At 47.2% G+C, this 14,019-nt stretch overlaps 1 protein-coding gene across 6 annotated transcripts in view; it reads right to left on the minus strand.

Annotated features, from left to right (window-relative positions):
- Positions 1-13,557, minus strand: part of Tmem164 (transmembrane protein 164) — a 163,642-nt gene extending 150,085 nt beyond the window's left edge. The window contains exons 1-2 of one of the 6 annotated variants that reach the window (XM_051178000.1): positions 13,471-13,557; positions 11,338-11,999 (exon numbers count right to left, since the gene is read on the minus strand). In XM_051178000.1, the coding sequence (XP_051033957.1) occupies positions 11,338-11,724 (387 nt within the window). In that variant the 5' untranslated portion in view covers positions 11,725-11,999; positions 13,471-13,557. Of the gene's footprint in view, positions 1-11,337; positions 12,000-12,314; positions 12,454-12,705; positions 12,766-13,470 lie in introns of those variants that run through there. The other 5 variants (XM_051177999.1, XM_051177994.1, XM_051177997.1 and 2 more) reach the window with 5 other exon arrangements.
- Positions 13,558-14,019: the final 462 nt, after the last annotated feature.

The following is a 14,019-nucleotide window of genomic DNA, read 5'->3' on the forward strand; positions in this document are numbered from 1 at the left end:
ACCTGAGCACTTGCCACAGGCCAGCATTTGCACGGTTCCTGCCCTATGTGCCCCACTTCTAGCACCTCCACACCCCCCCCCCCCCCCGGGCCCTCTTCCTTTGGAACAAAGCAATACAGAACAATACGCCACCTGGGTGGAAAGGTATGGAGAGCCTCAATACTGTCTGGAAAAGGGAACAGAAAAAAAGCACAAACCCGGGGCAAGAAATACGGGGGAAGCCAGCTGCTTAAAAGCACTATACCAGGTAACTAGGTTTATTGATTTGATTTGATTTGATATGGAGGATTTTTTTTTTTGGTTTTTTTTTGTTTTGTTTTGTTTTGTTGTTTTTTTTTTTTTTTTTTTTTTTTTTTTGGAGGGGAGGATTGGGGTTTTTCTGTTGTTGTTGTTCTTGTTGAGACAGGGTCTCTTATGTAGTTCTGGCTATACTAAAACTTACTGTGCAGACCAGGCTGGCCTCGAACTCAGAAATCCATCTGCCTCTGCCTCTCAAGTGCTGGGATTAAAAGTGTGTGCCACCACGCCTGGCTGGTTTATTGATTTTTCTTTGTTTTGTTTTCAAGGCAGGGTTTCTCTGTGGAGCCTTGGCTGTCCTGGAACTCACTTTGTAGACCAGACTGGCCTGGAACTCACAAAGGTCTAACTGCCTCTGCCTCCTGAGTGCTAGAATTAAAGGTGTGTGCCACAGCTCCTGGTGAGATTATTGATTTTTAAACTCAAATAGTCATTACAAAATGGTTTTTTTTCTTTTAAACAAATTCACACAAAGAAATAATAGAAAATGACAGGAGTGACTAGCAAAAGGAATAATAATTATATTCATTTTGTGTGTGTATTGCAGCTCTGTTTATACTAACATTAAAAAAAATATGAAAAAAATCCGAAGCCCAGAGCCTCAAATCTTCAAGCAGAATGTCTTAAATAAACACAAGCCAGAAGGTTTTCTGGTTCCACCCCTTTAAAGAACTATGCATAAAAGGCTGTTTTCCTTCTTTATACTCACAGGACTTTTAATCCGGTCTCAATCCTTTGTCTAAAGACAAAGAAACCCAACTTCCAGTCCAACACAAAAGGAGAAATTCTAAAATCAATACTGCAACAGCTTTCTTCATTTTTAAAAAAAATTGAGTTGTCCTTTTTTGAAACACTGTCACAGTCCATTGCCCTGGCTAGCCTGGAACTCACTACATGGAGCAGACTGGCCCCCAAATCACATTGATCTGCTTGCCTCTGCCTCCCTAGTGCTGGAACTAAAGATGTGTGCCTGCTGTGTAGCGGCAATGTGGGTGTCCAGCCTGGCTCTTTCACTTTTTAAAATTTAATAACGGGATACGAAGACAGTTCAGTAGGTAAAGGCATTTATAAATGGTGCCACACCCAATAACCTCAGTTCCATCTCCAGGACCCCCATGGAAGAAGGAGAGAACCAACTCCTGAAACTGCCTTCTGATCTCCTCACATGCACATGGCATGCACATGGCACTCACTCACACACACACACACACACACACACACACACACACACACACACACACACACACTCTCTCTCTCTCTCAAAAAAATATCCAAAAATTCAAAGTTACAAAAAATGCCAAAGGATAATAATGTATTAAAACTGGGAAAACAGTTTTTTTTAACTCATTCTTTTTCCCAGCTATCCAATGCAGTCTGTCCACATGCCATTCCCACTTCAGTGGAGGCTTTTATTGAATTTATTTACTTAGTGTGATTAGGAGACCACTTACAGGGCCAGGTTCTCTTCTTCCATTATATGAGTCCCGGAGATTGAATCCCAAGTCAACAACAGGCTTAGCAGCCAGTGTCTTTACCCACTGAGCCATCTTGCCAGTCCTGAAACAGGCATTTTACATTGTAGAAGGCATTGTGTCAGAGCGTGAAATATTCTGGAAAAGGCCAACAGAAAGAAGTTGCCAGGTAGAAACTCAGAGAAATGGCAATGAAAGAATATGAAAAAGAAAGGTAAGAAGGCAGCAACAAGTCTTGAAAAGGGGAAGAAGGGAGGAGGAGGGAGGAAAGGGCGTAGTGAAGAAGAGAGAGGGAGGAGGGAAGACCATGTGTTAAATTCTGCTGTGAAGCTAGCTCACTCGGGAGGGTAATCATCTCATGAACAACTAAATAATCACCTCCAGGTTGCGCAGAGTGCATGCTACCTCCACTAATCTCTGATTACTTACCTCAATGTTCTGGGCATCTGTCCTTGACGGCATGGATCTTCCTTGGGACAGGGCAGAGAACACGATTCTCCGTGTTGCATATCCCCTACTGAAACACTTGATGAACATCTGTGACTTTTATCAATGGCCCAGAAATGACAAAGCATTCTTAAGCTTCACTTGCCTTGGTGAGGAAGAAACGGGAAATGTGACCCTGATAAGATGCAAGGTTATAGTTGGAACACTGTCCTATGAAGAAAGAATCAGCCCTGTGTCTAGACTTTTTTTGCTTTTGTTTTAGCAGGGGTAGGGATCAAATTCAGGATCTTGAATGTGAAAACCCTCTGCCCTTCACGAATTCATTATTTCTTTCTTGTTTTAAAGACAGGACTGGAACTCATTATGTAGACCAGGATAGCCTAAAAGTCACAGAGATCCGCCTGTCTATACTGGGATACTGCCAGTGCTGGGATTAAAGACCTATGCCCCCATGACTGGCCCATACATTGTGACATGTCTAAAATTCTCTTTTTCCCCTCTTTGTTGAGCCTCATTCCAGGTACTTAAACAGAGAACAACACTAACAGGGGCCCCTGCTCTCATGAGGCTGTGTGTCCTACATGAGCCAGCTCAAATCAAATGTCACCACCACAATGAAAAACAATCTTCCTTAAGTGCATTATAGAAAACGTCTCCCCCTTTTTTGTTTCATTCAATGTATGACTCTACACATAACATTATAAATTAGTTGGATCCATTGTCTTGTCTTTCACATCTAAACTACGAGCAACACAAGAGCCAATCCTGACTATTATTTATTGTTGAATCTCCAGTGCCTGGCTCCAATGTTTGGCACACAACAGGCATTCATAAATATTTAGTAAATGAACACAACAAGGAGGAACAAATTTCAGGCTGGAGATAAGGCTCAGGAGTTTCTCTTCCAAAGGATACAGGTTCAGTTCCCAGAACCTACATGGTAGCTCCCAAGCATCTACAACAGCAGTCCTGGGAGATCCCATGCCTTCTGACTTCCAGCAGGTACGAGAAACACATAGTGCCCAGACACACATGCAGCAGAGACATACACACAGGCAAAACACCCATACACATAAAATAAAAACCCCATTAAAAGAATTTAAGAAGGAATAAATTCTTGCAACCATTTCAAACAAGAGTCTCACACACAGAGAATTAGCATGCAACAACCACGTGTCAAAGGGGCCTCCTGGCAGTTGGAAGAACTTACTGGCTTAGAGGAAAGAAATGAAGAAGAAGGTAACAAAGGCCTGCTTGAAATATTCTAATGATAGCAACTCCTTTACAAAAACTTGATGACCTCACCCCCTTGCGTAAGCCATACTACCTACACAAACTACATAACTACATAAACTACCCACATAGCCTATACTACCAACCTATATACACAGCTTTCAGAAGCCCGAATGCCTTGCCCACAGGCCACCCAGCTTTACATCAGTCAGGACGAGTACTTGTGTCATCTTACCACTTAACTATTTCAGCCACAAGACGTCTTCCAAAACAGGACCAGAGTGTAACCAACATTAGAACCCCGAGGGAGTTTTGCTTAGTTTTGAGGTCATTTTGTTTCGGTGAGAGACAGTCCACTTCTGGAGTGCTGGGATTATAAGTCTGAGCACTACACTTGATTACACAGTACTGTTCATGCTGGGCAAGAACTCTACAAAGTGAGCTACACCCCCCCCAGACCACCAAGGAGTTTCTTTAAAATTCAAAATGCAAACCTCGGTATAAAGACACATCCTTTAATCTCAGCACTTGGGAGGCAGAGGCAAGCAAACCTCTGTGAGTTTGTGGCCAGCCTGGTCTATGTAGTGAGTTTCTGAATAGCCAGAGCTCTGTCTGTGACTGTCTCAAAACCCAATAAAAAATTCAGAAGTCAGCCCCATGCTTTGTGGTAGGACCTATAAACCCAGCACTAAGGAGGCAGAGGCAGGCAGAACTCTTTAAGTTCTAGGACAGCCAGGGTTACATAGAGAGACCCTATCTCAAAAAAAATCATAATGCTAGCCTTACCCTGGACCTGCTTAGATGTCTATAGAGGGAGTTGAGCATCTGCTTTATAACCAGCTCATCACTCCTCTCCACATCCATAGCTCCCTTTATGCCTGTTCAGCCTGGCCACATAGGGAACTTTGAAACTAATGTACTCTCGATGTAAAAGCATATGCACAAAGCAAAAATGGGACTTGGCTATAGCTCACTGGTATGACAACTACCTAGTACACACAAAGCATGGGGTCCATTCTGCAGTACTTCAAAATAAATGACAACAATAAAAAGATATGAAAGATAAGGACAGGCTGAAAAACTTGGCTCTTGTTGAGAATATTTCAAGTAGACAAAATGGCAATGAGCTACCTCTGAAAAGTACAGGAGAGAAAAGAGAAAAGTGAGTCACTGGCCTAATAACATTCTTTTTAGTTCTTTATTAAAACAAGAAATTAAAGTTGTCATGCCCAGATACCTGCCAAGGGATAAAGATAAAGATCCAGCAGCATAATTTCCTAATCAGGATGAAAGTCGTACTTTGGATCCAGAGTGGGCCATGGTTTTAATAACCAGTTCTTTGGGTAGAACTTCTACAAGACTGTGTGCTCTAGAAATCAGCCGGCTTCTATCCTCTGGCTATTTCAAAAGCAGTTCAGAGCCAGGCAGAGGTGGCACACACCTTTAGTTCCTGTTCTTGTGAGGCAGAGGCAGGCGGATCTCTGTGAGTTTGAGGCCAGCCTGGTCTACAAAGTGAGTTCGAGGATAGGCTCCAAAGCTACAGAGAAACCCTGTCTTGCAAAACCAGAGCCAATTCTAGGACAGCCATGGCTACACAAAGAAATTCTGTCTCAAACAAACAAATGAACAGATCAAAAGATTCACTTCTTAGGCACAACAAGCACATGAACCATGTCCACAAGACCTCAAGGGAACACAGGCCACCATGGGGGGGGGGGGGCGGTGGGTATAAAACATCAAGTTTATCAGTCACTTACCACCATGATCCAAGCCCACAACAATTAACATGCATGTACATCATTGTACTCAGGCGTGTACAACATGGAGCTAAACTATTACATGTCTTTCTTATAAAAAAAAAAAAACTGTTCCTGCTAATAGTGGAAATTGAATAAGCATACAAAAACAAGATCCCTCATAAAACAAACAAACAAAATGTGTGTGAGATGCTGGGGACTTAACCCAGAGACTCATGCATCCTAAGCATGCACTCTGAGCTACACCCCAAGCCTTTGCCCAATATTCTGAGAAGTGCTGAAAAGAGTTGGGAAAGGAGGACAAACGATTTTAATAGGATGACAAGAATAACTGGAGTGAGTCAGGTCAGGATCATCTAGAAAGGTTTCAAAGAGGAGAACCCTCAGAGGAGACCTTGCAGGGACAAGGAACGAATCGAAAACAAGCCCCAGGGAGACTGAGAAGGTGGTGTATGCTGCGTGGTAAGGGCACAAAATCCAGTGAGCCTGCAATCGGGCACTGAGCAGGAGCCAGGAGCATACTGTTATTTAAGAGCAAGCGTGATGATGTTCGGCTGTATTCACAGGTGCATGGCAAGAAAAGGCTGAGACGGAGAAGCATTCCTCCCTGCTTGGTATGGGCTGAACCTCTATTAAGAGCTACAGTGCCCAATTTTGCATGCTGTGCATTACAAGGGCATGGAGACATGGGCAAGGATCCAGAGAAAAGCAACAGGAATTATTAGAAGAATGGTTCTCAGTAGCCATCAGGAAAAGCGAAAAGGGATTGAGACTAAAGTAAAACCATATTGGTCATCTGCCTCTTTGATCAGCTTTGCCCAGCTTCTCTGGGTTAAGTGACTACATAGTTATTTAGCAGATTAAAAAGCTTTGCTTTCCCCGTGTTCATTTTCATGGTGAAGATCTGGAAAGGAAAAGGTTGAATAATTTGCTCAGGTTCCCACAGAAAACCATAGGCATCATAATATTCGACCCCAGTATTAGATGTAGATGCCTTAATCCACCAATCCACACCACCTCTATTTATAATGAACGTAGTCTCCTAAAGATTTCGGCAATGAAAGATGGGGAAATTCTTGGCGATTTTCTCTGGAGAGAAGAATAATGTCATGCCTCAATGCCGAGACCCATATAAACATTAATTCCCTGGTGCCCTCCTCGTCTTCTGACACAGAGCACAGTCCATCTGATAAGCTACTAGCAAATGGCTGGATCCCTCACTGTACCCATTACCCAGGAACATCAATGGCATGTAGGGACAATAATCAGTGCTCCAGACAGACAACAGATGAGGAGTGACAGGTGTGTCTCATCTGAAGTCAAGGCGTAAAGAGAAAGAAAGCCTCATTCTCAACTCCTTGTCTGGTTTTCGCTAAAACAAATCCATCATGTGAGTATTCAGAAAATCAAAGAGGGCATCACCAAAAGTTCAGTTGTGTTTTGTTCTTATATATCCCAGACTGGCCTCAATCTTGCTTTCAGCTGAAGATAACCTTGAACTTCTCACCTCCCCAGTACTGGGATTACAGGCATGTGCCACCATGCATGCTTTCTCAAGTGCTGGGGCTCAAACCTAGGGTTCCAAGCATGTAAGACAAGTACTCTTCCAAAAAGGCTCCAGCCCAAAGCTCAAAATTTTCTCATATATATATGTATCACTTTTAGGATAGATAAAGGGGCTATATTTTTATTCCCATCACTACGGAGGCAGAAGCAGAAGGATGTCTGTGAGTTTGAGGCCAGCTTCATAGCAAAATAACCTCCAGGCCAACAAGTGCTACATGGTAAGTTCTCCTGTGGAAGGGAGGTGGGGAGGAGGGAAGGGAGAAAGCAAGAAAGAGAAAAAAAGAAGAAAAAGAAAGACAGAAAAGGGGGGATTAAACTTTCACAAACCCAAGGCAGGAAAGCCCTATCTGGTGGAAATCAAACCTCTAATATGTTTTTTTTTTTTTAAAGACAGACCATATAATAACAAACACAATTCTAAAAACAGAGCCCTAAGCTGCAGAGGCGACTCAGAATAAAAGTGCTTGCCATGCAAGCTTGACATCCTAAGCTCAATTCCCAGGATATGGGGGACTGTATAGGATAACCAACATCTGGAAGATGTCATCTGACCTCTGTATATGCGCTGTGGTATGTGGGTGTAGACAGACAGACAGACAGACACACAGACACAGACACACACACACACATATAAAATAAATTTACAAAACAAGAGGGGACTCAGTATTACTGACCAAAGTTTAAAAAAATAACTGGAAGCTACAGGTCAATTATCATGAATTATAATTTGCTAAATGCCTGGTCTGCTTCATGTGTACACGCATTAAAGATTAAACTAAAATTCAGTGGCTAATCAGATGTTAACACAGACACATGAAGAACCCACAGAAATCTAGCAATTGAACAAAGCATGGAAAAGGAGATCTTTTCCATTAAGTTCTTAAGACAAACACAACATAATCAGATTCTAGAAAAATAAAGCAAGTGAAGATGTATTGAAAGAGGGAAAGAAAACAAAGAACCAATAAGGTTAAAGTTAGTTATAGATCCCTATTTTCAGAATCAGCCAGATTGCATTTGTTTGGTTTCAATTTGACAAGAGTCTCACTATGTAGGCCATACTGGCCTTGAACTTGCCATCCTCCTACATAAACCTCCTGGTGCTGAGATTACAGGCACTCAACATCCCGTCTAGCCTGTCTGGCATTTTAACTCTTCTGCTGAGAAACTGTAGATTTTTTTTTCAGACTTAAACAGCTACAAGAATCTCTCCCAACTAATCCAAAATTCCCATTGTGGCAGCTGAGATTTAAAACCACCTGCGCCACTAAGTTGCTGGGAGATTTTGGTAAACAGCCCAATGGCTCAGTAAGTTCATTCCCTGCAATGCATACTTGCCAAAATTCATGGGCAAAAGGGGATTGAGTGGCCATGCTTGATGAACTCCTTATTGGTGTAGTTGGCAGGCAGACCTGATATTTAGCACAGGGTTTAATAATGCTGTGCTAACCTGGGCACTTGCATCTTCAGCCGGAACTGAGCTGTGGGCTGGTACTCATGTAATCCTACAAGCCACTATCAGTCTACAATCCTCAAACCTCAGAGAAATCACATGAGACCAAGGAGAAACTCAACAGCCGGAATGTTAATCAGGGACAGAATGCAGACACAAGTTATGCCCTTCCTTATGTTCCTACAGTTGGCAGCCACCCAAAGGCAGCATGGCTGTGACTAGGGTCTGGGTAACAAGGCGTTGCAAATGACTATTTTGCAGACTGAAACGTGAGAGCTGGGGAAAGGAACCAATTTCCCTCCAACTCCGCTACTTCCTGGCCTAAAGTAGCATGGCCCTTGTTACACACTTAAACTGACTCTACTTTCTAGAAAGCCAAAACGGAGTCTTGGAATTCAGAGAGCCTATCAAACACAAGCACATCCACCTCGAAAGCCCTTTTCACTTCAGCTAACATCTCCCTGGCCCTGTTAGTACTTCTAATGTCCATGGTCTGTTGCTACATTAAGGCCTAATTCATCTAATTCACTTGCAAAAAGCATTTCCCGATTCATAATACCTCCCCTTTGCAACAGACACAATCACAGAAAACATTTTAACATCTTTTTCTCCAAGCTGATCTATCACAACCTTGAATAAGATAATGCATACGAAAGTGCCTATGAGTAGTAAAGTGCTAGATAAATGCAAGGTATTAGTAGACCTCCAAACTGTCGTTAGTCAATTGTGTATCCAAGCCATAACACTGGTTGCTACCATCTACTGTTAATTTTTTTTTTTAACTGACTCTCATCAACTTTCAAAAATCCATACTGTCCTGCTTCTAAGGAAGAGCCACACAGAAGGCACTAGAAAATTGGATGCAAAGCCTGGGACCTTAGGTTACAAAGCAGCGATAGGGGACAGAGGGCAAAGGAATACAACCCCCAGGGCACTGCAAGAATGTAGACGCTTGATTCCTATCTCTGCCTCCACCCTATAGCTTCAGGGCATAAATTAAGAAAAAAAAAATCCACACAGGAGGACAAGGAATCAGCCTGTAGTCCCCCAAACGTCTATCTGTCTGTCATCAAGCACATGTGACCCCAAAGGTCACCTAATTTTACTTTACTGGCAGCCATATGGAGCAAAAGGGTGGACCAAGATTCCTCTTTTGCACAGGAGGTCAAAAGCCTTTCAAAGTAGCTCTGTCATATTCCCGTCGGTTATGGGGCAAAGAATCACAGAACAGACTGTCAAAGGCTGGGCCTACAACTCTGTTTCATCTCACAGGCAGAGAAACTGAGGCCCAGAAAGGGGACTTTCCCCCCAAATCCATACTACTAACTAATTTCAGAATTCTTCTAAAAGCTTCTCAACTCTTTCCTTTAAAAATCCCAATTGCTGCCAGGTTTACTGTCATCACACCAATAGCAGCCCCAAGGAGGCGGAATTGAGCCCTTTGTTGTGTGTGGGTGCCAGAGGCATTAAGACCCCTTTGTAGAGGCACCCTCTGACCCTCACCGCCTGCCTTCCTAAAATAGCACCCCTGTCTGTAGAGGTGCACAGGACAGCAGCTCAGAGGCATTGTTTCCTCTTTATTAACAAGAAAACCCCATTCATTTCCAAAGAAACAAGAAAGAGGACTGGTCAAATTTGCACAGAATTTTTAGCTAGGACAACCCCGGACTTACTGTGAATGGCACCCCTCCCCAGAAGCCCTCTCAAAAAAAAAAAAAAAAAAAACACGCTGCCCATGCCATCTCTTTTCCATGCTTTCAGTGACCCAATCAATAATATCCCGTTTATTCCTGAGCTATACACCTTCTTGCAATCTGCAAGACGCCACGGGGCCAAGGTCATTCTCCACATTTTATAGAGCAAGAAACTGAGGCCAAGAATGTGTAAGCAAATGGATTTCTAGGAAAAGAGCTAGCAACTATATGAGCCACAAGTAGTCAGCAAAGTGCTACAGGATGGCCTCACACCCTCTGGCACCCCCAGTTTAGGACTGAGGGCTTGCAACTCCAAAGGACAGTTTGCTTTGCATCTCTGCCACTAATCCATCTTTTGCCTTCAGGCAAGTGACCTCTCTCCTTGAACCCCACAGGGGCTGTAAAGTAAGAATAATAATCTCAACCTCCTGCCCCACTCAGGGTTGTCACAATTCTCCTGAGAATAACCTTCAACAAATATAAAAGCAATAAAGATGCTAATGACAGGCTTCAAAACCACCCCCAGTAAAACACACCAAGTTTTCCAAAGCCTGGAATCTAAAAAGGCCTAATTCATTGCTTTCCCTTTCTGTTCTCCTTCTACCTGAATTTATAGCTTCAGAACATCCCTGAGCAGGCTGAGTAAAGAAAATCTCACTCTTTGGTCCTCACACAGATTATGTGTACCTAGCTGGCAATTTCCCCCTTTCAATCCCATTTGTTTGCCTTAGCATAACTGATGAGTGGAGGTCAGGAAAGCAAAAGAAATCAGCTCTCTGAACACCCCTGAAGCATGGCCATAGGGCAGAGAATCAGAGAAACCGGGTTTGAAAAAAGTAAATACCCTTGATCTCCAACCTAAAGTTCACAAGCCAGCATGGGGCCGAGTTCAGAGAGCTCTTAGGAATTTTTGGGTTGCTCAAGCTTCTCACAACCCAAAAGCAGACCTTGCCCTAGGAACATAAACGCCCAAAGGAAAGAGTCATTAAAAGATACCCCTAAAAGTATTTACCCAATGTACCACGGTGGAGACAAGGAAGCTTGTGTGACCGCCTCCAGGAAATCGTGTAACCAGGCCCAGGGGAAAGGGCTGCATGCGCCACAGATGTGATTCTGAAGGGGCACCTAGCTGGGGCTAGACTTCCCGCTGGGGAAAAGGCCAGGCCCCAGCAGCGCGGGGGAGGGGGGAGGGGCATGGGGCTCAGAGTGCAAGTCCTTTCTATGACTCTTCACCTCCGCCTTAGCTGTAGACTGACCCATTGTGCAACGCTGAAGTTAGCACAAAGGCAGCGGTTGGTTGGAAAATGATTTTAAGGGTCCCACTTCCCACGGGGACAAAGTGTTCTACACTAGTGTCCTGAGCACACAAATTAACTCTTATCACTTAAGGCTGCCCAGGAAAAAGTCAACAGACTCACATGCATCATGGTGACCAGGTGACAAGGGTTGAGCAGGTAGATGACGGTCTTGGTGGCGAACTTAAAGCCCACCTCCACCCCGAAGATCAGGCACAGGGCTACTAAGAGCAGATTCTTGCTCAGGCTCTCCTTGCCTTCCTCTGGCCGCTGGGTCACCTGCTGTGGCTGGCTGCCACGGCCACCCCTACCGTCCTCCGTCTGCCTCAGGATGTGCCGCAGGGCCACCAGGATCTCCAACAGGGCCAGGGTCAGGACCACCACACTTTCCAGCAGCCGCTGCTGCCAAGACAGGAAGGCAGCACAGTCGGGGCCCCCATTGCCTGCAAAACTGGGGTCGACACCCCCATAGAGCCAGTCCAGGAGACTTTGGTAACTATACCGGGACATGATGTAAAGCGGCTCCACTTGACTAAGGTACAGGAAGCAAGAGCGAGATGGAACACGAGACCGAAGGGTTGCCCGGGCGGTGGAACATGTAAGGAGGGCACACCCGCACCCCCCCCCTCTGAACACTGGGGCACCTAGAACAGGGGAGGGAAAGCTACACGCGAGGCCCGGGGTAAAGTGCTGGCTCTAACTGGTCCCCAGGGCTGTCTGGGGAGCCCCCTGCGCTTCTCCAGTGGCCACCAACGAGGCAGGGTTGAAAGGAACCGTTGGCCAATCTAAAAGGAAGGAGAGGAAAAAAAGGTCTCAAAGAGGCAATTGCACGGGAATTAACGAAGCGGGGAGGGGTAACTATCGAGGGAAGAAATGGGGAACGGGAGTAGTGGCCAAGCAAGCAGGGGTCGAGGGAAGTTGGAGGCCAAGAGGGTCAGGGCGGGGACCTAGGGGACCGGGCAATGCCGAGGGAGCCAAGCGGGAGGCAGAGGGGGGTGAGAGAGAGGGGACACCGGAGGCTAGGAGAGGAGCTAGCAGGGCCGGGCAGGCGGGGAGGGCGACGGGGAGGGCAGGGACGCCGGACTCCTCGTCTCACGCACTCCACGAGAGGGGGATGTCTTACTCCTGCAACCGCGTGGCCGTCTCTGCCCCCAGCTAGCAACTTCGCCGCCGACGGGGCCCCCTCTCCAGCCAATTTAGAGCGGTCCCGGTCCAGCCTCCCGCCCTCGGGTACACCCCGAACCCCCAGCTCCACCCCCCCACCCCTCACGCCCGCCCTCCGGGCCAGCGCCACCCTCAGCCCGCGGCCCGCCCGGGACCAGCCCCCTAGGCGCAGGCGGGCGGCCGGAGGAAGCTGAGAGAGAGAGAGAGGGCGGGGAAGCGGGGCCAGCCATGGGGCCGCCACCCTCCGCCCCGCCGCCACATCTTCCCGCTCCTCTTCGTCCGGGCCCCCGGGGACCGGCCGCTGCGTCCCCTTGGGGCTCCACTCACCCGCTGCTCGGCCCCGCCGCCCGGGCTCCACCGATCGCTCCTTCTCCCCGCAGTCCCTGCAGCCCCAGGCGGCACTTGGCTGGGCTCCCCAGGCGGCCGCAGCAGCCGCCGCCACCGCCGCGACTCTGGGCTCCTCCTCCCTGCCTTCCTCCCCCAGCAGCCGCCGCTCGCTTCCTCCGGTTTCCCCTCCCTCTCTCCTCCCCCTCGTCGTCAACTCCCTCCACCTTAGGCCCTCCTCCCGTCCACTTCGCCACCCCCCCCCCGCCCTGCGCGCACACACACGTCCTCAAGCCACCACTGCCCCGCCTTGCCGCCTTTCCTCCACAGCCTGCCCCCACCTCGTCCTCGACTCCCACCTCCTGCCCGGCTTCTTCTCGTCCCCCCCCCTCCACCCCGCTGCCCTCCCGAGGCCCCATCCCCGCCTCTTTCCACCTCCTTCTCCTTGCCTGGTCTTCAGCACTCCATGCGTACACGCGTGCACAGCTTTGCTCCTTCGCCGCGGCGACTGAATTCGCTTCCCCGCCTAAGCCTCGTGGACTAACTCCTCGGGCGACCCGGTCCTCGGGCCACTACTTTGTATACCTGTGCACACACTAGGCACTCAGCTGGCCCTCACTAACTTCTAGGAGTAAGGCTGTGAAACTACTGGACAGGATTTGACTTGTGGAGTCTGCAGGATGTGGTCTTCCCGCTCCCCACCCCCCCTCCCCGCTACTGCCTTGAAATGGGAGATTGATAAAAGACCATAAAAGTACTGTCTCTCACCCTTCTAGTCACAGCTTCGCTTCCTTCTTCAGTAACTAAGTTGGGGGCTTCTCCCTGGACTTCTTCTAACCCAGTTCTGATGTTTTTCTCTCTTCTGCTACACAAACCACCCTGGCTTTCTCTTGCTCTCTCCTCCTCTCTGTTTCTCTCCCTCCCTCCTTTCCTCTCCCTCCCTCCCTTCCTATCTCTCACACACTCCTCCTCTCTCGAACTCGCTCTCTCCCCTCCTCCCCTCTCCTTTCTCTCTCTCTCTCTCTCTCTCTCTCTCTCTCTCTCTCTCTCTCTCTCTCTCTCTCTCTCTCCCACCTTCCCTCTCCCTCCTCTCTCTCCTCTGTGCCTCTCTCTCCCTCCCTCCCTCCCTCTCTTCCTCCCCCTTATCTCTTTGTCTCTCTGTGTGTCTCTAGCTCTCCCCTTCTGTCTCCGTCTCAGTATAACTCTCCCTCCTCTCCCTCTCAGTCTTCCTGTCTTCCACAGCGTGCCTTCAGCCACAGACTAGAAGCTTCTGACCTCTTTCCCTCCTCCCTCCCCAGAAGAGAGCAGCTGCTTCCT

Source organism: Phodopus roborovskii, unplaced genomic scaffold, assembly GCF_943737965.1.
Source record: "Phodopus roborovskii unplaced genomic scaffold, PHOROB, whole genome shotgun sequence".
NCBI classification, from domain to species: Eukaryota; Metazoa; Chordata; class Mammalia; order Rodentia; family Cricetidae; genus Phodopus; species Phodopus roborovskii.